Here is a 22022-nt window from a genome sequence, read left to right as displayed (position 1 = left end):
TAAGTACGCATTTTTTATTTAAATTTCAAAAGAAAATGGCGCCAAACTTAATACGTCACTTAGTTGGCACCCTTACGTTGTTAATTGCGTTCGGTTACGTAGACAGCTGTTTAATTCGCGTGTGGGAGAAGTAGAATCAGGAAGAGAATAGAATTTGTTTGGCTTGTGGCCGATTGAGAAAGTTTAGTTATTAATTATAAATAAACACATTGGTCATATTAAAGCTGCGATAGTCCATTGATAAGCTTGTCCTTGTCTGAGTTTGCCCACGCAACAGAAGAAATTTTAAAATTGGCCGAGAAAGAAAACAAAACAAAAGTAAAAGAAAATCCAAACCTCAAGGTCAGTGATTGAATAGATACCGAATAACCATAGTCCCGCAAACACACACACCACACACCCTCACACACAACAATCACACCGACTGAAACTAATGCGAATTTTGCTTACCGAAATAATTCACAGATATTGCAGAGCTTTTATCATCCACAACTGTTGCAAATCGGACGTGTCACCTGCTTGGAAATGGGCTACGATGAAAAGAATGAAATCCCGGCAAATGAAAATTGGATTCGCATTGAAGATCTAAAAGCCTTGCAGGGAAGTCGAATACTTCACCCCACTAGAGTAGAACGGATTATCAATGAATTTATTCAAGGAGGACCGGAACGTATGCAAATGGTATCGGATTTTGATTATACCATAACCAAACAAAGGACCGATGATGGAGGAAAGGTTCTATCTAGTTTTGGAATATTCAATGCTTGCAAATCTTTGCCCGATACATTTAAGGCGGAAACGGACAAACTGTATCACATCTACAGACCCATTGAGATTGATCCCCATATGGCGAAAGATGACAAAGTCAAGTATATGATTGAATGGTGGACAAAATCGAGCGAAGTGACATCCGGATTCCCATTCGATCAGACGGAAATAGATGACATAGCTAGTAAATTTAAACATGCACTACGTGACAGAACGCACGAGCTATTTGAGGACTTACAGCGCATGCAAATCCCCCTTTTGGTCTTCTCCGCGGGCCTAGGAAATTCGGTGGTGTCAGTGCTAAAGCAGGCCGATATTATGTATCCCAATGTGAAAGTTGTGTCAAATTTTCTACAGTATCGTGATGGGCTTTTGGATGGATTCCAGCAGCCAATGATTCATACGTTCAATAAGAACGAAACGGTTCTGGACGGCCACGAGTATTATGATTTGGTGCATTCGCGAGATCACATCATTGTGATGGGAGATTCGCTCGGCGATGCAGATATGGCATCGGGTGTACCATCTTCATCTCATATATTGAAAATCGGTTTTCTCTTCGATCATGTGGAGGCGAATATGGAAAAGTATATGAATACATTCGATATTGTCCTGGTCGATGATCAAACTATGGATGTGCCAAGAGCCCTGCTGGAGCTAATTGAGAAGCAGAAGCTGAAATTAAAAAATGGAGGATCCCCGCCAGCACAATTGAGTTCTTTATAATAGAAGAGATTAATACATATGTATTTATTGATGAACTGCTGCTAATCTCACTCAATTAGCAGTTGGTCAGTGTTAACTCTCTAAACAAAACAAAACATGAAAACATATAACAACAACAAAAGAAGCTACTACTACTAATTAAGGGGTATTAGAGTAAATCATAATTTCACTCATTGTCACGAGAATTGTTTACATAAGTTCAATATTGTATAATTATATCGAGTGGAAATGCGTGGGTAACGGTGAATATATATATATACATATATCTATAGATACATTTCTTTATAACTATGTTAATTCATTGATTCACTGGCAGTTTTTTAATCGATGTTTTGGCAGTTGACTTTGTAATGGTGTGGGACGAAGACGAATCTGAATCGGAGCAGCCTCCGCGACGTGCTTTAATACGCAGACATAGTGTTCGCTCATTGCCATAGTAAGGATAATGTGGAGCATCTTATCTATAAGCTGGTTAACGGTGGCTCGGAAAAATTTCAAATAATAACAACATTTGATCATACATTGACCCGTGGAAATGCTCCCAATGTATTTAAAATGCTTTTGGAAAGCTCGTTATGGCCAGACTCCTTGGTGGAAGATTTGAATATGTTGCCAGGAAAGATAGAGGACAATTTTCATGAAATCCGGCAACTTCTTCAAGGTGTAAAGTTACGAGAAGCTCCAGATTCGTTAACTACCCAAATTAAGGCGTCATTAAGGGACTATGCTGAAGAATTTCTGAAACACTTGTCACACCATCAAGTTCCTCTATTTCTCTATTCACCGTGTGGTCTGGGTGACTGTATGGTCTCACTTATCCGACAAGCAAATTACAAGTACGACAACATTCATGTAATAGAGGATTCTTTGGAATGCCAAGATGGGTTAGTCCTAAAAGGACTTAGGCCCAAGGTTAATCAGATGAATTTAAAGGAGAACATTGTACTTCTGGGAAGCAAACTAGAAGATGTGCAACTAATTAACGGTATTCTGCCGCAAGTTAAAACAGTTCTTAAAATTGGCTTTCTAAATGGGCAGGTGGAACAGAATCTATCTAAATTCATGGAAGCTTATGACATGGTTCTAGTAAACGATCCAAGTCTAGATGTCCCACTAGCACTAGTTGAGTTAATTGAAAAGTCTAAGCAGCTATAAACTAACAACAAGTTTAAATTAAAGAATGTAAACCTTTTCAAAAGAGTCTCTCGTTTTTGAATTGAGTACGGCGAGTCTGGCCACACTGATTAACAGCCAATTATAAAATAAATTAGCCGTAATGGGATTCCCCAAAAAATTAAAATCTCCCCCCACACTTAAAATTGCAAAAATATATTAAATAAACTAAAAACTTATTTTTAAAAAATAGCTTTTTATGAAATAGTATTTAAAAAAGTGGCAAAATTTCGTTATTTCTAAGGTAAGCGATTCTACGATATAGCTGGAGTACCCTTAACACTTGTTATCGATACCACTGTTTAATTTAACAGTGTTCAGAATCGATGATGTTAACATTGACGATTTTACAACCTCTATGAAAAATATACAAATCATTCGTTTGCAAATTAGTTCAAAATCAAATTAAACGTGGCCCACGAATGGCCAGATAAGTGTGCGGCAAGAATTTACCAATAACATTTTTTGATTAATTAAGAAAAGCAACAGAATCAATAGTCTGTAGCTTTTGTTTTCCAAATGTGCTAGCTGTGTCGAAGACGGGGAGTGCAATTGAATGTGTTTAGGACAGAGGAACAGAGAGAGGGAGATAGAGCGAGATCAGCTGCTTGTGTAAATTTTTGGGGCAATAACAAAAATTTAGTCACATCATGTTTGGCTTTGATGGACAACATAGACGACGACCAATACAAAGTCTAGGCGGAGCTTCGCATACCTGCGACCGTGATACTGTGATACGAAAAGCAGCACAGGAGCGCCAGAAGCGCAATGAGCTGCGTCAGAAGGCCAATGGAGCTGTGGTGCTCCAGTCGTATGCACGTTCTTTCATCCACCGACAACGGCGTAAAAGAGCCGAACGCGAGGCCTTTGATGCTTATCTGCATGCTCATCGCGATCGGGTAATAGAGGACGAGAGCTTAAGTTTTCTACTGCGACGTTTGAATTTCTTCTACAGCAGCCGCGAGACAAAGGATAGCGAACGATTGGTACTTACTTACACTCCTTGTACCTCCTGTCTCCTATGTTTTCATTGTTATTTTTTCCTGTAATTTTACAGATTGAAATCTGTCAGCAAATCCTGCGTAATCCTTCACGGTTGCTGCAGCATTCAGCTCGGGATGCAATTTGGTTGCTACGAGTGTGCAAACTGCTCGATGCGTGCCTACTCCAATTGACGCTTCCGCAGAGTGCCCAGGCTATTCCATTACGCATGTTGGAAACCTTTACCACTGTGTCCGCCGTGGAACGGCATGTGGAGGATGAAACGCTGCTATTAAAATATTTGGAAAAGGTCTTTGGGTTCCTAATATATCGAAATTATTTTCTACGTTTGCGTAAGCTGCTAGATGAGAAATGCCCTCCTTTGGATGGGGAAACATTGCATGCCCCCAATCCACTGGCCGAAGCTTTGCTGCAGTTACTCGAGCGTCCGTTAAGTGTAGCACAAAGAGCATTTTCCACTGGCAATCAAAACATGCAGATCATGCCACAGGATTTTTGTCAAAAGTTTATTAAGGATATAATGGCCATGCCCTATACGGATCCTATTAGATATTTTGTTTTACCCTGTCTGGCTGAATGGCCAGAGTTTCCCTTTGGACTGCTTATGAGATCACTATTTGTTTTGCTGGAGGAATGTTCATTAGGATCAGCTTCAGCATCATTGGATGTCGCATCCAGTCGGCGTAGCTTCCTGTTTTCTACTGCACAGCAGGGACAAAATTTGTCACAGTCAATAAGAGAGACTTTCTTAAGCTCTTATTTGTTCAACTCTCTATTGATTCTTGACCGAAGACAGCTAGCTGGCCTACAGCAGAGTTCCCTTCTCATAGTGTATGTGCGCCTCATGTCTGAAATGATGCCCAATATTTTACAATTACCTAAATCGACTTTACGTAACCATGCCTCGGCTCAGCATCGTCATGTGGATACAGATGATGAATCTGATGATGATTCAGAAGATGGGGACACTCTACCACCAGCAGCGGCTTTGGACTATGACATGGATCAATCAACAAGTCGTCCCTATGTTGAATTGAGTGCCAAAGAACAAGTTTGTCTGCTGGAATCGATAGCCATATTGAATGAAACGGATCGAGTGAATTTTATAGTTAAACAATTGGAGCCTAATATCGAGCATGGAAAATTGATCTATGCCCTCTGCGAGATCTGTCACAATTTAATGATCTACAATAAGCATGCAATTTTCGAATACAAGTGAGTTAAAATTTAATTTTAAGGATTTAAAAATCTTTTTAAACCTTTATCACGTTTCCTTTTAGATTGCTTTACACTTTGGCCTTTACACCAAAGTTTATACGGGCTGTTTGGTTCAGATTGGCTGCTGAATCCACACAGTTGGGGTTTTCGGCTCCTCTGGTACTCATTTCAAAGGGCGTTGTGCGTAAGTATTTTCAACTTGAAAATTTCAAGTCTTTCTTCTTTTTACACTAACTGATTAATATCTTATATTTATTGTGCTTTTAGCTAAGCAACAGGGCGTAGATCGTACGATACCATTACTGGCTACATTTTGTATGCTCTTTGGACGCCTTTTGCCCACCTTGCATGATGTGGAATTTGTGGAGAACAAGCTAATACTGGCATCGACGCATACGCAGCCCATTAATCATGTTCGCCTTATGCCATTTTCCATAGCTGAAATTGTGCAAATGTCGAAGACTTTGAACGACATCAGTTTGGGTTTGGTGGAGTTGGCCTTTCCCGAAACTCGCTCAAATTTGGCCAACTATCGCAGTGTCTTGGGTCACACGGATGCCGATGATAAGCGATTGCGTTATCAGAAACAAATCTGGGCCAATTTGCTTAAGGTAGTCGTCTTTGTGCTCAATCAGATACACACGCGAGATTTACGTTTGGGCTTTTGCCCGGAATCGCATTGGACAGTAAATCGCTTGGATTTGCCATTAGATAGACCGACTGATTTGCCCTTGACTCATAGTAGTCGTTTGAGGGGTATACGTCCATTTCAACCCATTCGTGATTTTACGCGCGAAGATTTCGAGAATGGTCCACCAATGTCCACCAAGCAGATGCGTTCGATAACCATATTACGTGAAATACCTTTTGTGGTGGCGTTCAATAAGCGTGTAAGCATACTTCAAGGCCTGGTGGCGGCCAATAAGATGCGTGTGCAGGGAAATCTACAGTCATTTCTACAAGGACCATCCATATTGATTACAGTGCGAAGATCGCATCTATATGAAGATGCATATGACAAGTTGAGGCCTGAAAATGGTAAGAATATCTTTATGCCGACTAAGGATGGTTATCTATCAGAATCGTCTCCCTTTTTCAGAACCCGATTTGCGCGTAAAGTTTCGCATACAGTTTGTATCTTCATTGGGTCTGGATGAAGCTGGCATTGATGGTGGGGGAGTATTCCGTGAATTCCTTTCAGAGCTCATTAAATCTGCCTTTGATCCCAACAGAGGATTCTTTATGTAAGTATTTCGAGATTTGTGGTGAAATGAATATAAATTTGATCTTTCCTTTAGGGTCACAACGGATAACAAATTGTATCCGAATCCTAATGTCTCTGATCTGTTTGCTGACTATGAGAAACATTATTTTTTCATTGGTCGGATTCTGGGTAAAGCCATCTATGAGAATCTATTGGTGGAATTACCACTAGCTGAATTCTTTCTAACTAAATTGGCTGGAAAATATTCAGATGTGGATATACATCAATTGGCCTCTTTGGATCCAGAATTATATCGCAATTTATTGTATTTGAAAGACTATACGGGCGATGTCAGTGAATTGAATTTAGATTTCACAGTTGCCAGTAGTTCATTGGGCCAGACACAGATTGTGGAGCTAAAACCGCAGGGCCAAAGCATTCCAGTGACCAATTCGAATCGCATCGAATATCTACAATTGATTGCCGACTACAAGTTAAATGTACAAATCAGGCGTCATTGTACTGCTTTTCGTAAGGGATTATCGAATGTTTTACCCATCGAGTGGCTGTATATGTTTAGCAATAAGGAATTGCAAATACTCATTTCGGGTGCCGAAATACCCATTGATTTGGAGGATCTTAAGAGGCATTGCAAATATGGTGGTGAATATACGCCAGAACATCCATCCATTGTCGCCTTTTGGTCGGCTCTCGAAGGTTTCGATGATCTACAGCGCAGGCAGCTGTTGAAATTTGTAACCAGTTGCTCCAGGCCACCTTTACTTGGTTTTAAGGTGCGTAATCCCAATTAAGATTGGCACAATCTCTTCAAATTAATGAGACAATCTAATTCTAATGTTCTTCTCTTAACAGGATTTGGATCCTCCGTTTTTTATACAAAATGCCGGCGATATGGAACGACTGCCGACGGCCAGCACTTGTACCAATCTATTGAAGCTGCCTCCGTTTAAGACAATTGATCAAATGCGTGAAAAGTTACTCTACGCCATACAGTCGGGTGTAGGTTTTGAATTAAGTTAGGTCGGATATACATCACACGCAAACACACACACACACACACACACACACACTCACTCCTATAGATATCCACACTCCACCCATAGACATATCCAATTTCTGGACAGGATTACAGATGGTGCAACGATTCCTGTTCAGTTTTATATGTACATCAAATAATATTATTAACGTAATTGTTTAGTGTAAATTACAAAGCGTAAAGAGGTCTGTTTAATTTCTCAAATTTTACTCTTTCATTATGTTCCCCCCCCAATTGCATTATTTTTCTTTGATTTTCCTTGGATTTTTCTTTTCACTTTTTTTTTGTTTTAATCATATTACAAAATATAAATGTAATCCTAAAACAGAATTTGAGCTCTTGTTGAAGTAAGAAATTAATATTTCGATTCCTACATAAATTATATTTTCTATATGGTGCTCGCTAGAGACGGTCCCTTGATGAAACTTCCAATGTTATCCAATGATTTTGTTTTTTTCAATCTTTTTTGTTAGCATAAATTTATGTATTGGCAATAAATTAGGTTTCAATTAAATTTCTACAAAAATGCAATCAGTGAGTTCTCCGACTGCTGCGCCTTTCTCATCGACCAGCTGCTGCTGGGATGGCTGTGTCGAATTGCCAGGCTTGTTGTATAATACGGTCATAGACAATTTTGGGTGCGGTGGTTGCAAACAGAAAGTCAATGTGATTATAGCCTCGAACCTGATAGAGGCTGATGGAGCGACTGTTGCTGGTGCTTAACTCCCGGACCAATCGTTGGACATCTGCCTGGCTGGCAAGTGCATCACGAGTGCCGTAAAAGATCTGTAGTCGCTGCAGGCGGACATTGGCCAAGCGATACGAGGGTGGTACGGCTTGGCCGTAACGTAACTGATTGAGCCTAGGCGAACGATAGTCATACTGTTGAAAGTTGCCTGCAAAATCAAAAGAATGAATATGAATGGAATGTTGGGTGGGGGGTGCACCTGGTGATGTTGGCGGTAGTGGTGGTGGTCATCAATATTCAGTTGCGCCAGGTGTTTCAACTTACCGCTATTGATGAGCTGTCCAAAATGCTGAAGTTGGCGACGTGAAATACCCGCCGGTGTCGTCTGTAGTATGCGTGGAAAGATGTTCTATGGCGTGGTGAAAGAAAGAAAATGCATTGCCAATAAGTTAAGGGAGAGGGCAAGAAAAAGGCTTAAATCCAAAAAAACGTTTAAATTTTACGAGGCTAACCGGAAACTTGCCCTGCCTTGTCCACTCATCTGTGTGTGAGTGTGTGTGTGTGTGTGGGTGTTGTGTGTATATGTTCGCGCTGCTATTTCCGTTTCATTGCGACACAAAAGCAGACGGAAGTGCACAACACAAACACACATATACAGATGAACAAACACAAAACCCCATCTAAAGGTCCCCATAGTGCAAAGGCGATTCGGTGTCCGAGTCGTTGGAGTCCTTGCTTTGATGGCTGGCCAGGGAGTTGGTTTCCTTTTTTTTCCCCTCTTTTTTATTATTTGTTTTGAAATTAGCTGCTTATTTGTTGGCCCTCAGATTTGCCAGCAATCGATTTGCCAAAGAGGATTGACCTAACATATACGGTTCTACCTACTTATCGAATATTTCTAACTTGAATTGAAAAATCTGTCAATTGGGATTGATTTTGGGCTTAAACATTCAAAGTAATGCGTTCAAATTAAAGGCAAGGTTTAATTTTGGTTCAATTTGTGGTTGAAGTTTTGTGGTCGTCCTGTTTAATTTTGGGTTTTTTTATTTCATTTTCTCTTTATTTATCCAATAAAAAGTTATTTGACTTCATTTCTTGCGTAAAGCCTTTTAGGATAAACGAAACTTTTAAATATCTACACTCGATTGGAATCTTAGGACGAAATGGAAGTTCATCTGAGGGGATATATGGCCAACAATCCTTAAATCTTTAAAGTCAATAAATCGGAATCACTAAGCTCTGATAAAGCTGACTCTGCTAAACCATCCAGGAGTTGTAATGGCTGTATTATATCTCCAATGGTAATATATGTAAATAAGGAAGCGAAAAATTGTAATTCAAAATCTTACATATTCATAAGACTTATTGACCTAAAACAGGTTTAAGCCCAGTTTTAATAAACTCAAAAATATAAATGTAAAATTAAATATATATTTTGATGTGAATAAACAACTGTAAAACAAAATATAACACAGATATGTGGAAACTTCAGCCTTTCCCGGTCAAGCCTCCAAGATGTGGAACTTTTGCCTTTACCTGGATGAGTCCCCAAGTTCGAGAGATTCACTTTGCACACACTGGGCTTTAATTTTATCGGCTTTATTGTATTTGGTTAGTTTATTAGCTTATTGATAAAATTAATGATTACTTCACAATATTTCTCTTTATTTTTCAACTTTACTCTGAATGCACTGCTCACACTTCGAGACACAACTTTTTCGGCTTACTCTGTTCCACTGACTCTCTGCGGACTGACTGACTGACTACTTCTCGCTATCGTATATCGTTTTATCGACATTACGTCGATACCGATTCTTACTCGAAGTCACCTCCACCATACCGCGATCCTACATTCGGCCATCCGACCTCCACATTCGCCCCGAATGATGGACACCATCTTTTCATATACTCTGCCACGGTGGTAGTAGATTTCGGACCTTCTCCATCTCCTACTTTCTCAACCGCATAGCGACCATGCCTCATTTTCCGAACAACCTGATAAGGTCCCAAATATTTTCCCTTAAGCTTAAGGCCAGAACCAAACTGCGTCCGCTTAACAGCCACCAGCTCGTCGACCTCATATTCACTTGCAGATTTTCGACACTTATTAAACGTTTTACGGTTCTCTTCTTGCATTTTGCTTATATTCCTTTTCGCTGCGTCACGTATTTCGGACTTATTGTGTTGTAACTCGATTAATAACTCTTCTTCCAACATACCCTTTAGTTCTAAATCGTAGCTAGTCCTCATCTCCGTCCCAGTTAATATCTTAAAGGGGGATATCTTCGTGCTTCTAGGTGGTGACGAGTTTATAAACTGTTGCACCCTACCTATGTGCTTATACCATGCTCCAGGATCATTGGCACACAGTTTCGTCAACAATGCTATAACAATCCGATTAACTCGCTCTACTTGCCCGTTTCCTCTCGGAACTCCTGTCGCAATCACTAAATGTTGTATCTTCTGCGACTCGCAGTACTCTTTAAAAATGTGAGACGTAAAAGCGCTACCTCGATCACTAACGATCCTCTTTGGATTTCCGAACAACTCAGACTGTTTCTGCAATCTCTCAACAACCTCTTCCGAGCCTGTACTTTTCGTCGGATATAACCATACGTATTTCGAAAATGCATCGACTACTACCAATATGTGGTTATATCGTTTCTTGGTTAACTCCATTGGCCCGACATGGTCCACGTGAAAAGTTACCAAAGGCTCATCTCCTTTATCAATAACATTCAAGAAACCTTCCTTTCGACCCTGTTTCGACTCGCTCACGATACATTCCATACACGACCTCACTACTATCTCTACTTTGTTCAACAGACCAGGTATATAATATTCTCTTTCCACTAGATCAACCGTTTTTTTAACTCCGAAGTGCCCTTGTCGATGAGCAACCAATATTATCTCTTGCTCCATGCTAGTAGGTATTACAATAAGTTCCTTAACGGGATCCTTATACAATATTCCGTACTGCACGTAATAGTCGGCGTGCGTTCCCTTTTCTAACACTTTCAGAATCGTGCTGATCCATTCATCTTTTCTCTGTGCAAATTGTATTTTACTCTTCAAAGAATCTCCTGACAGTAAACAATATACTCTACTTAACGCGTCGACATGTTTCATTTTGACCCCTGATCTATGCTCAATTTCGAAATCAAAATCTTGCAAGAATATAGCCCATCGGGCCACCCTTAGCGGAACGTCACGTTTCTTTATCGTCATCGCAAAAGCATTACAATCGGTAACTATCTTTATCTTTATGCCCATCACGTATATTCTCCACTTCTTTAATGCTTGGATTATAGCCAGTACCTCTAACTCGTACGAGTGATATTTTTCCTCAGCTGGAGTAGTTCGTCTGCTCATATACTCTACCGGATGGTATTGTTGATCCTCCGAATCTTTTTGAAGTAAAATCGCGCCGTACCCATACATACTCGCGTCACAATGAACTTCTGTCGCACTTCTAGGATTAAAAAGACGCAAAACCGGTGGATTACTCAATCCCGCTTTCAACTGTTCAAAAGAAGCTAGCTCTTCTATGCCCATTTTAAAAGGTACGTCAGCTCTCAACAAATTCGTCAACGGCCTAGCTATCGTAGCGAAATCCTTCATAAACCTACGAAAATATGAAGTAAGACCCAAATAACGTTGGACTCCTTTCACATCCCGAGGAACTGGAAAATTCTCTACGGCACTTGTCTTCTCTTTTGACGGTTTGATAGTGCCATTTTCTATGATGTATCCCAAAAAATTTACCTTACGCTGAAGAAATTGACATTTTTTCCATTTTATCTTTAATCCCGACTCTTCTGCTAAACTTATAACTCTTTTCAATCTCTCCATACCCTCAAACTCATTTTTTGCTGGAATAATAATATCATCCATGTACAACATCAATATGCCTTCATTAATCAACGGTCTCAGCATTGCAAAAATATATCTAGTAAACACAGCTGCTGAATTATTAATGCCGAACGGTACAAAATTAAATTCAAATTGCCCATTTTGAGTAACGAACGAAGTTAGTTTCTTTGAGTTTTCTTCAACTGGCACATGGAAGTAGCCATTACACAAATCAAGAGTTGTAAACACTCTACCTTCTTGTAGCCTATGTAATACATCGTCAATCACTGCAGTTGGAAAATTATCTCTTATAATTTTCTGATTTACCTTTCTGTAATCGCAACATAATCTCTTTTCTCCATCTTTCTTCGGTACTAATACAATTGGAGAAGAATACTCAGATACACTGTGGCGAATTATTCCTTCTTCTAACCACTCCTTGACTTGTTGATCGACTCTTTTCTGATCTTCATACGATAAGCGTCTTGGTTTCTGATATACCGGTATTTCATCAGTAAGTATAATCTTCATTTCCACTGGACAGTTAGCTGGTTTGACCGGACTATAATCCGAAATGATTTCTAGGACTTTAGACTTCAACTCAATGCTCAAATGGGAAAGCTCTATCTCTGACGAAAAGTTTTCGACTCTCGTAGTCAATATCTGCCCAAACGTGTTTTGCAACTCTTCTATGGGACTTTCATCGCGTACTGGGGGTGGATCTTGCGGATTACTGTAACGAGTAATAACTTGATTTCCCCCAACCGATTGATTACTCCCGTAAAACACTAATCCTTGTTTTCCCATTGTAGCATTTACGACCTCAAATACGTCATTTCCAATTACACCATCATATAATGTATCTCTATCTCTCACTACATGGAAACACATCTTAATAGGAACACCATCTAATGCCGTATCCAACTCAAAAGATCCTTTGGTGTAGATTTTCTTACTTCCTATTCCCATTAACTCTTTTACATTCGAACTTAAGGGAACTGGGTAAACTCGTTTGTACGCGCTCTCACTTATAGTCGAGATATCACTACCTGAATCGAAAAACGCTGATATAACCTCATTGCCAAAACGAACATCTTTGAAGACACGATTATATGATTTCTGAGTAAGCTGCTGCACTTTATGACTATCTTTTTCGAACATTTTTCCCTGCATGCTACACTGATTTGCCTTATGTCCTGGCTGGTTACATTTAAAACACTTAAACTCGCTCTCTTTACAGTTTTTGGCTATGTGATTTCTTCCTCCGCACTTGTAGCATCTCGGCTCATTTGTAGCAATATCCTGCTGCTTCTTCTCGAATTTTGATGCTCTAGACCATTTTGACTCTTTCTCAGTAGATATTTTCTCGTACATTTTCATGTTTTCTCGTAATTCTCTAAAATTCCTGGCTTGATACAATACAGTCTTGTTCTGCTTCGAATCTGGTATACCCTCTATTATATACTCTATAACACTTTCTTCATCTAATGTGCTCTTTTTCGCCAAACTTTTCATGTCATAAAAATATTCGATCAAACTTTCACTATGTTTTTTCTTTCTATTCTCGAGTAGCTTATGTACTTGTTTTGCGGACAACTTCTCCGAAAATTCTCTCTCTAAAGCTGACTTTAGACTAATCCAATCAGTAAGACCGTCTTCGGTACTGACAAACAATTTCGCAGCCCCTTTTAACAATTGTCTACTATAAATGAATTTCTGTAGATCGTTCCATTTGACCGTCTCTGCACAGTTCTCAAAATCTGCAAGCCAATTGTCGACATCTTGCTGCTGGCTGCCATCGAATACAGTTAACGAATCTTGGATGTCTCTTAGTGTAAACGCCATTATACTTTGTACCTCTTGTTGATCGTTTACTACTTGTAAGCTACGCTCTAGTGAGTCCTCGTAGAAGGATGCTTCTTCAACTCCTGACTCGAAAAAAGTTATTAGTCTTCCTTGTAATTCTGCCTTGTTTCCCTTAATACTCAAGTTATTTTCTTTCAACTTTTCTTTCAGCTCTGCTACCGTGAATTTCAAGATTTCGTCGTGTGGCATAATTTAAATTCACACAAATTATATAACAAATAATGTATCTTAAGCTAACGTTAGTGGGTTAAGTTAATTGATATCAATCTATAATGTTATACAAATGTTTTACTCTTCGGTTATGGCCCTTTCTTGCTCAGTTAATACTTGCTCTTGTATCTCCACTCTGTTGTCGTCCCTCTTGTAAGCCAAAATCGCTGCGTACGCCTCTGTACTCGATCGTCGCGTCACACACACTTTTGGGGTTGATGCCGCCGTCGGTGTGGGTGTTGCTCTCTGGAAACTCTTTGTCGTCGTTGGTGTGAATGCTGCTCTCTGGATCTCCTTGTGTTCTTTTTCGGCCTCAATGCTGCACTTCCACTTGCGATGGTTGATGCCGTCGTCTGTGTGAATATTTCTCTCTTGGTGTCTGCCTGCTCGCCGCTCTCTGAATACTTGCGATGGTTGATGCCGTCGTCTGTGTGAGAGCTTCTCGTCTGGGTTTTGCCTCGTCGTTCGCACCGTCTGTACCACGTTGTTTGCACTCTCTGTGCCTCGTTGCCTCCTCTCTTAGGTCTTCGTCTTGTTGCTATCTCGTTTTGCTTCTCTTGTCGTCATGTCACGCACACTTCTGGGGATGATGCCGCCGTCAGTGTGAATGTTGCTCTTCGTCTCGTTCGCACACTCAGTGCCTCGTATTTGCACACTCTTTGTGCCTCGTCGGTTGCACACTCAGTGCCTCGTTGCCTACTCTCTTAGGTCTTTGTCTTCGCACACTCAGTGCCTCGTTGCCTACTCTCTTAGGTCTTCGTCTTGTTGCTGCCTCGTTCAGCTCCGCATGATCATGTCGTTGTCTCTGTGGTTCGTTGCCGTGTTGCCGTCTCTGTCGCTCTTGTAGATTCCGCTTTTTTTTTTTTACGACATGGCGCCAAAAATTTTCAGTGGACGCTCGGTGCTTTTTTTTTTTTTTTTTTTTTTCGTTTGTCAAGAATTTCTGCTGTTGTCTCCCTCTCTCTGTGTGGCGACTTATTCCAAGAATGGGCTGAATTTCACAATTTTTTCACGGATTTAACGTTTTTGTTTTTTTTTTTTTTTTACAATAATTTGATGACTGATGTACAATAACGGGTCTCAGACTGCAACAATTTGATGATTGATGGATAGTCCTACCGTATAACGCATCCTGGACGAGCCCCCAAGATGTGGAAACTTCAGCCTTTCCCGGTCAAGCCTCCAAGATGTGGAACTTTTGCCTTTACCTGGATGAGTCCCCAAGTTCGAGAGATTCACTTTGCACACACTGGGCTTTAATTTTATCGGCTTTATTGTATTTGGTTAGTTTATTAGCTTATTGATAAAATTAATGATTACTTCACAATATTTCTCTTTATTTTTCAACTTTACTCTGAATGCACTGCTCACACTTCGAGACACAACTTTTTCGGCTTACTCTGTTCCACTGACTCTCTGCGGACTGACTGACTGACTACTTCTCGCTATCGTATATCGTTTTATCGACATTACGTCGATACCGATTCTTACTCGAAGTCACCTCCACCATACCGCGATCCTACAGATATAATTAATGAAATGCTTTCCTAGGCAATAACAGTACGATCACTGAGTTCCTTAAGATATATTGTAGGTAATGATGCCCTGACTTATACAGTTTAATTTGTAACCATTTCCAATTCTTTTTTATGGGAACCCCGAAAGGAATCTCCCTTTCTGGCACTCAAGCCCCTTATTTTAGGATTGATTAATTCAATAATAATAAGCTATTAACAATTTAACAAGTTAACTTATTTCTTGATGAAAAAGACTTCCGTGGACCGACTTTAAAAGAAATATTATAATTGGGAATGTCAACAAAATGAGAATAATAAAAAATTGTGTGTCTTTTTTAAAGCCTATTGCCCAAAAAATTAAAGAATTGAAATTCACATTATTGAAACTCAAAGTCTTGCCATTTCAAGGGTTGGCTTAAATTTCCAGCAAGTCTTAAGTTCATTGTTCATTTACAAAAATTTGTTTGCTTAACTTTTAACTTTTTGATCCTGGTAGTTTTATCTATTGTAAGGACGAACTATCAAAAAAAGCGCCACCATGTGCCCCCCAAAAGATGCCACACATTTGGCAATTTCGACGTTAAGTAAATGGAATGTATGTACATACATACATATGTATGTATGTACATACATACATTCATTTTAAGGGGGAAATTATTTTAATTAAAGAATGAAATCATTTTTCCATTGCAAGTAAAGTGAAATATAACTTCTTGAAGTCGGTTAGAAATTGACTTGAGAAAATAGAAAAACGAATCGCTAAAAATGATTTCCCTATTCGATAACATGTGCTCGTTTCTACCTATCGCAACAATATCACCACTAGGCCTGGATGTCAAAAAATATGACTTGCTTAATTTCAATCTTAGCAGGCCGACAATTGGCTATAAAAGGCGCACCAGAAACCAATAATCCTCAGTTATTCCTCAGTTGTTCAAAAGTGTTGTCGTCAAGTGAGTTCGGTAAAAGTGTAATTTTTTTTTTTTTTGAGTGAATAAGTTGAAAGTTTCTTAATTTATTTTTTTTTATTCAAAAGGACTTATACACGTGTTCGTCCATTTTTTTTTTTTTTTTTTTTTTAAATAATTTTCTAAGTGAATTTGTGTTTTATATCTTACAGCAGAAGGGATTAAGTCATCAAGGACAATGGCTAGGATCTGTGTGCTGTTGTCCCCTATTGTCCGGTTAACGGTGAATGCAACCGATACGAAACACAAATTGTGCTACGTCGTCAGGATTGCTCGATAATGCCTCGTTTCTAGCTGTGCTTGAAATTTGGCCAAATTTTCCTTAATATTCATCAACTGGTAAGTCTATTAGTTAGTCTCAGACCTCTACTTTATTATTTATCCGTTAGTAATTCGAAATTTTATTTTAATTTCTTACAGCAAAACTTTTGGTTCGCCATATCACGGTCCCCGACCATAATTTTCCTTTATAATTATAAGATTTCAACGTTCAATCCCCAAAACGTATGTATTCAAAACCAAAAAATGATTGAATCTGCGAACTGATCAACCGATAGTTATGTTATGGACATTTGCATTGACTGACATAGCTTGGATTGGATTATCTGCAAAATTTGTGTACCAATCTGACCAGCCAACTTGATTTAAAGAATTTAATAAATTTTAAATAAAATGTAATCTAAAAATCTATTTCAAATATTTGAGATTTCTTTGTGGGAATGGCTTGCAGCAAAAGTCAATCGATTGAACGGATCTTATGTGTTGAGACACAAATAAAGCTTTTGAAACATAATGAGATAGAATGCGCCAAAGTATGCAAGGATATCTGAACTGTAGGATATTTTAACATAACTTCTTTGATGTTTCTTCAATCATAAATAGAAAGGAAACAACGTTCATGTAAAGTCCAACTATTAATGCCGACTAAAGTATATATTAAGGTACATATGTATGTATATGTATGTAGGTATGTACATACATACATTACATAACGTTTGTTGTCCCTAGTCCTCGGAATCGAGCTAATGATAATGTTGTCTATGTATGTATACATTTATGTACATACTTGTTCATGTATTTATGTACAATTTCCGTGGCACAAAGAACAAACAAAAGTTTACGCATATTTATAGAAAAAAGAAGAAGCAGAAATGTGTATAATAATTTTCATATTTATATGCTACCATATCCGCATCATTCGCATGCTATTCATTTTGCCACAATTTTATGTAAATCGCTCGACTTTAAATTGTCATGACAGCAGCCATTCAAGCTACTCGTCTCCTCGTGACCAGAGTCCTGCGGCGACATTCAATGTATATGTGTATGTGTGTGTGCGTGTGTTGGTGTGTGCGTGTGTGTATTTTGTTGTTGTTGCTTTTCTTTTCAGTTTTATTTCTGTTTTGTTTTGATGTTTATTTGATTTTCCGCCGCCTGGTCGTTGCATTTTCTTTGGCATTTTCGCTGCGTGCTTGCAACAACTTGTGGCAAATACTCGCAATTTCCTTTTTTTTTCTTTTTCGTTTTTTGCCTGCCGCCAGCTTGTTTGTATTTCCAACAGAGTTTTTCCCGGATTTTTGCTGTTTTTCTTTTTCTTTATTATTTTTTTCTTTTCGGTTTTTGGTTTTGATTTTTTTTTTTCTGCCATTCTTGAATCTTTGCTGTCGCATTGCAGTTTGCAGTTGGCCAAGTGTGTTGAACTTTATGCCGGCCACGAAGGGGCGGGTCGACAGTTGGGTGGGCGGGGCCGTAAGGTTGTGGGGGTGGGCTAAATATGCACAAATATTTATTTGGACGTCTATCCAAAGTATGTTCTGCAAGTTGTCACACAAGTATCGCAGGCTCCATTTGCCTGGCAGCGTTTTTTCCCTCTTTCCAAAACGATATATTAACTTGAGCCTGAAGCATGCAACGCCGGGAAGCAAAAAATTTCCGACACTTGAGTTCTTTTTTTCTCAGAAGGATAATAAGTTCAAGTCATATGAATAGTTGGCAAAACTCTGAGCAGAAACAATTTTGTATGCAAATCTCTGTTTTGGATCGGTTGTTATAAAAAGTTTTAATGTAAATCTTATTCTTAGTTTGTTTTAAAGAGCTTCACGGATTTAAATCACTCCACCCGTTGTCCTGTTAAGGACTTTGCTACTCTTTTGCAGGCGGTTTCAATCTAAACTGTTGCTTCTGTTTGTTGGTATGTACAATACCAACTGCTTGGCAATATTTTGTTTATTTTGTAGTCTCGTTTATCGGTGCTGAAATTTCATTTAAGTTTGTGCCAAAATTCCTTATATAGGATGGCATTATCTTTTTCAGATAAACACTATGTGGATATTCATTATTATATTATCCTTAATCACTGAGAGAGCCCTAGAGAACTGTGTGTCTTTGCAAAATTAATGCATATTTGAAGGAACACTCTTAAAGAGATATCTAGAGCTAATCTTGATTAAGACAGATTGAACACAATTATCACCCGGCTAGGAAACTTTCGAACAGCAGTTTCGAGGACTTCATCACTTGATCTTTATTTTAGATACCCACAAGATAAAATTTGTGTTTTGTCTATAACCGACTGCAAATCTTAACAAGTCTAAAAATGTGTTCAATATTTAAGAGCTCGACCTAAAAGTCATATAATACATACTTGGGCATGGCAAATATTTTGTTATATGCCATGATTATTAAATCTTAAAACTAAGAAACTCTGAAAAACGGTTTCCTTGAGGGCATCAGTTGATCAGTTATCTATTTAGATGTGAAACTCCACTTAAAAAGTTAAGTCCTTAAGCCTTTTCCGGACCATTTTGTTCACAAATATGTTACCTAAAATCATATATCAAGAGATTAAACATAGAATGTTGACAGTATGGTCACCAATCTTTTAAAGTGCTCAATTAAATTTAACTGATTTTGCTCCTTAATGGATTTCGATTTAATTGATATTGTTTCTTAAACATTCTTTGTTCTGTCTTTTATCAGGTTTAGCTCTAGATTTCGAGGGGAAAATCAGTTGAATTTTGATTTGTTATTACTTAAGAAGTTAGAAAATCTTTCTGGGGGGAGAAAATTTCCCTAATATCCCTTTCGATCGTTGGATTCCCAATTGGATGAAGCTTTTTCTAGGCAACAGAATACTCATTGTTTTTTCATCGACTCAAATATGAAAACCTCGGATGATTTTCGCTTGGCTAGTGTTAAAATTGTCATAAAATGCAGCTCAAAATCAGAAAAATTTTGAAAGATAAAGTCAAAAGTGATCGTTTTTTTAGGTCATATATATGTATACCGAGTGCCCTTGCCTAGTAAGTTAACTCTCAGAAATAGAAATAGAAATAGAAATAGAAAGAGCATAGTAAATGCGTCATATTGCTAAATTTGATGTTGTTTGTTTTGTTATTTTTTATATTCTATTTTTTTATTTGCTTAACAATTTTCGTTGCCCTAAGGAAAGCTACATAAATATGCAGCGGCGTCTCCTTAGTCCGTCAGTCAGCCAGTCAGACATTCAGTTTGTTTGTTTGTTTATTTGTTTGCCTGTTGACTCTTTTCTTTACACTTTTCGTCTTGCGTTTCTCTCAAATTTGTTTCTGCTTATGGCGAGTTATGACAATTTTGAGATAAAGATACCAGAAACAGATACTTAGCATGCGACAGTCGGTTGCACTTGCCACTGGACAGATTTGTTTGCTTACAGATAGCTATATACATACATATATATGTACATAGATTTGGCTATTGAAATGCTTCTTTTTTATATCCCCTTGACTTTTCGATTTCTTATGTAAGATTTACAATTCCCTTGGAGATAGGGAGAATCAGAAAATATATGTATGTAACTGATTGTGGATAAAATTTGTTGAAATTGTGAGTATTGGCTTAGCCATTTCTACCTGGAGGAGGAGGAGGGCGGGAAATGGGAAAACTTTAAATCCAGCTTCACCTTGTTTCAACGTCGTGGCGGCCAATTGGCTTGTGCCCTTACCCTAATAACTAACAAGCACTTGACGCCACTTTGCCATTCGCCATTCTCCATCCACTTGTCCTAAGCCTTTTGAGCACGCATTGGCTCCCGTATATTTTCGGGGCCAAAAGAGATAAGCCATAAAGTTTACTTTTTCTATTTTTCCCTTCGTTTTCTTTTTCGTTTCTTCTCTATGTATATATTTTGGTTTTTGTTTTATTTTGTGTTAGTTTTGCTGTTACACGAGCGCGATTTATTTGCCATATTTCATGGCAAAACAAAAATTTAAATGTACCGTGTGCGGGAAACAAAAAGTGTTTAAGGCAATGTGGCGTATACGTAATGTGAGTGAGGGAAATGAGGAGGAGGTGAGTCTGTGTTCCAGAAGCCAGGCAAAAGTTTAGCGTACACCTTTTGCTGCAAAAATTTGAATAGCTAGAAGGAACTAGTAGACGATTTAAATACTCTAAACTACCATGTGAAGGAAATTTTGACTTCCAATTGTCATCCTTTGTGTAATAGCTAAGTTACCCTTTTATGGTTCCGCTTATAGTTTTAGCAACCAGGAAGTGCTCTGGTCCAGGCCGGGCCAGACCAGGGCAAAGCCAGCTCGTTTACGCATTTAAATTCAAATAACTTTTATTACCGAAAAACTAAAGCCCGGCGCCAAACGTGTTTGTCTGTTTGTAGATGGTTTGAGAGGGGGGCCTCTGATGTTGGGTGGTCTGGATGGGAAGGGGCGGGGGGACGCACTCTTGAGTGCAATAAAAACTTTTTGCATACAAAACAGAACAACTTTTTCATAGAAGGAGAGAGAGAGTGGGGAAGGGGCGGCGGATATTTCGCTTTGTTGGCTAAATTATGGGCATGGCTCGCATATACATATATGTATATATATAGACATATAAATACGTATAATCGTACTCACACGATCCAACGGATAGTCACTAAAGCCCACATATAGCGAGGTGAAGAGTGTGCACAGGGCATAGGTGGGCAGGGACGAGGAGCAGAAATATTGCCCACCCACCTGAGTAAGAGCCGTGGCTGGTAATAGCTCATGTAGACCCAGTTGATTCAGCAGCAGCTGCAAATGTGAAATGTGTGTGTGTGTGTGTTTTCAATACTTTATGCGAATAAAATCACTGGCAAATGTATATTTGCCATTGTTCATCAAGTATACGCACTGTTACCGCACGACTATCGCTGGCCAGCAGACGCAACGGCGGACTACTCAAATGCTTAAGGAATGCCACCGGTGCCATTAGAGCTACATTGGCAAAACGTGCATTATACTCGGGTCGCTGAGAGAGTAAAACCAATAGCACTGTCGTCCCTTGGGAATGGCCCACATAGTGCAATTGACTGTGTCCCGTTTGGCCAAGGACATAATCGACTATCGCTGGCAGATCGTATATGCCAATCTCATGCCAACTGAAATGCCAAAAAGCTGCCTGATTTGTCTGTAATAAGCGATGACTACGCGAATATGTGGTACCCCGAGCATTTGGTAGCCAGACATCAAAGCATTGCCGATGCAATCGAAAGGCTAGACTCTGGCTCATTCCGGTTGTCACGAAATCACCCGCCGAGCCAATTAAACCATGCATAAGCACAAAAGGACGTCGTCCGGCCGCATCGCAACTTTGATTAAGCGACACTGGTATACGTTGTATAGTCAATTGATAGCCATCCGCAGTAACCACACGATGCACTTGACACTCGAGTCCATGACGCTGAACTATCCGGCAAACGGTATCGATCTGCTGTCCAATGACCAGGCAAGATGCCAGCAAACCGATCAGACCGCAG

At 39.1% G+C, this 22022-nt stretch overlaps 3 protein-coding genes and 1 long non-coding RNA gene across 4 annotated transcripts; 3 read left to right on the top strand and 1 right to left on the bottom strand.

The window, feature by feature from the left end:
• The first annotated feature begins 114 nt into the window (after positions 1-114).
• Positions 115-1763, top strand: cN-IIIB (cytosolic 5'-nucleotidase IIIB). Its single transcript, XM_068292057.1, has 2 exons — positions 115-342; positions 466-1763. The coding sequence occupies exon 2, from the start codon at positions 526-528 to the stop codon at positions 1492-1494; it is 969 nt and encodes a 322-aa protein (XP_068148158.1). The 5' UTR covers positions 115-342; positions 466-525; the 3' UTR covers positions 1495-1763.
• Positions 1764-2994: 1231 nt separating this feature from the next.
• On the top strand, positions 2995-7662 carry LOC137576579 (ubiquitin-protein ligase E3C). The gene is made up of 7 exons (XM_068289800.1): positions 2995-3653; positions 3725-4884; positions 4950-5071; positions 5155-5925; positions 5987-6131; positions 6186-6885; positions 6965-7662. Exons 1-7 carry the CDS (start codon positions 3318-3320, stop codon positions 7130-7132), a joined length of 3402 nt encoding a protein of 1133 aa, XP_068145901.1. The 5' UTR covers positions 2995-3317; the 3' UTR covers positions 7133-7662.
• On the bottom strand, positions 7384-21869 carry LOC137576580 (lipase 3). The gene is made up of 4 exons (XM_068289801.1): positions 21398-21869; positions 21139-21297; positions 8161-8245; positions 7384-8044 (listed from the first exon to the last, which is right to left on the bottom strand). The coding sequence occupies exons 1-4, from the start codon at positions 21818-21820 to the stop codon at positions 7710-7712; spliced, it is 1002 nt and encodes a 333-aa protein (XP_068145902.1). The 5' UTR covers positions 21821-21869; the 3' UTR covers positions 7384-7709.
• Positions 16123-16928, top strand: LOC137577951 (uncharacterized). Its single transcript, XR_011032512.1, has 3 exons — positions 16123-16234; positions 16402-16588; positions 16670-16928. It is a non-coding gene; the product is annotated as an uncharacterized lncRNA (long non-coding RNA).
• Positions 21870-22022: the final 153 nt, after the last annotated feature.

This window comes from Drosophila tropicalis, unplaced genomic scaffold (assembly GCF_018151085.1).
Source record: "Drosophila tropicalis isolate 14030-0801.00 unplaced genomic scaffold, ASM1815108v1 contig_593, whole genome shotgun sequence".
In the NCBI taxonomy this organism is placed as follows: Eukaryota; Metazoa; Arthropoda; class Insecta; order Diptera; family Drosophilidae; genus Drosophila; species Drosophila tropicalis.
This window is presented reverse-complemented; position numbering and strand designations above follow the sequence as displayed.

What these genes read in the sequence shown, in the direction of transcription:
- LOC137576580 (XM_068289801.1), bottom strand. Translation starts at nt 21,820, where the DNA reads ATGCATGGTTTAATTGGCTCGGCGGGTGATTTCGTGACAACCGGAATG. An exon ending in GTGACTATCCGTTGGATCGT is followed by an intron (nt 8,246 to 21,138) that starts GTGAGTACGATT and finishes ACCACGCCATAG; the next exon opens with AACATCTTTCCACGCATACT. An exon ending in TGGACAGCTCATCAATAGCG is followed by an intron (nt 8,045 to 8,160) that starts GTAAGTTGAAAC and finishes TTGATTTTGCAG; the next exon opens with GCAACTTTCAACAGTATGAC.
- cN-IIIB (XM_068292057.1), top strand. Translation starts at nt 526, where the DNA reads ATGGGCTACGATGAAAAGAATGAAATCCCGGCAAATGAAAATTGGATT.
- LOC137576579 (XM_068289800.1), top strand. Translation starts at nt 3,318, where the DNA reads ATGTTTGGCTTTGATGGACAACATAGACGACGACCAATACAAAGTCTA. An exon ending in CATTTCAAAGGGCGTTGTGC is followed by an intron (nt 5,072 to 5,154) that starts GTAAGTATTTTC and finishes TTGTGCTTTTAG; the next exon opens with CTAAGCAACAGGGCGTAGAT. An exon ending in CACCTTTACTTGGTTTTAAG is followed by an intron (nt 6,886 to 6,964) that starts GTGCGTAATCCC and finishes TTCTCTTAACAG; the next exon opens with GATTTGGATCCTCCGTTTTT.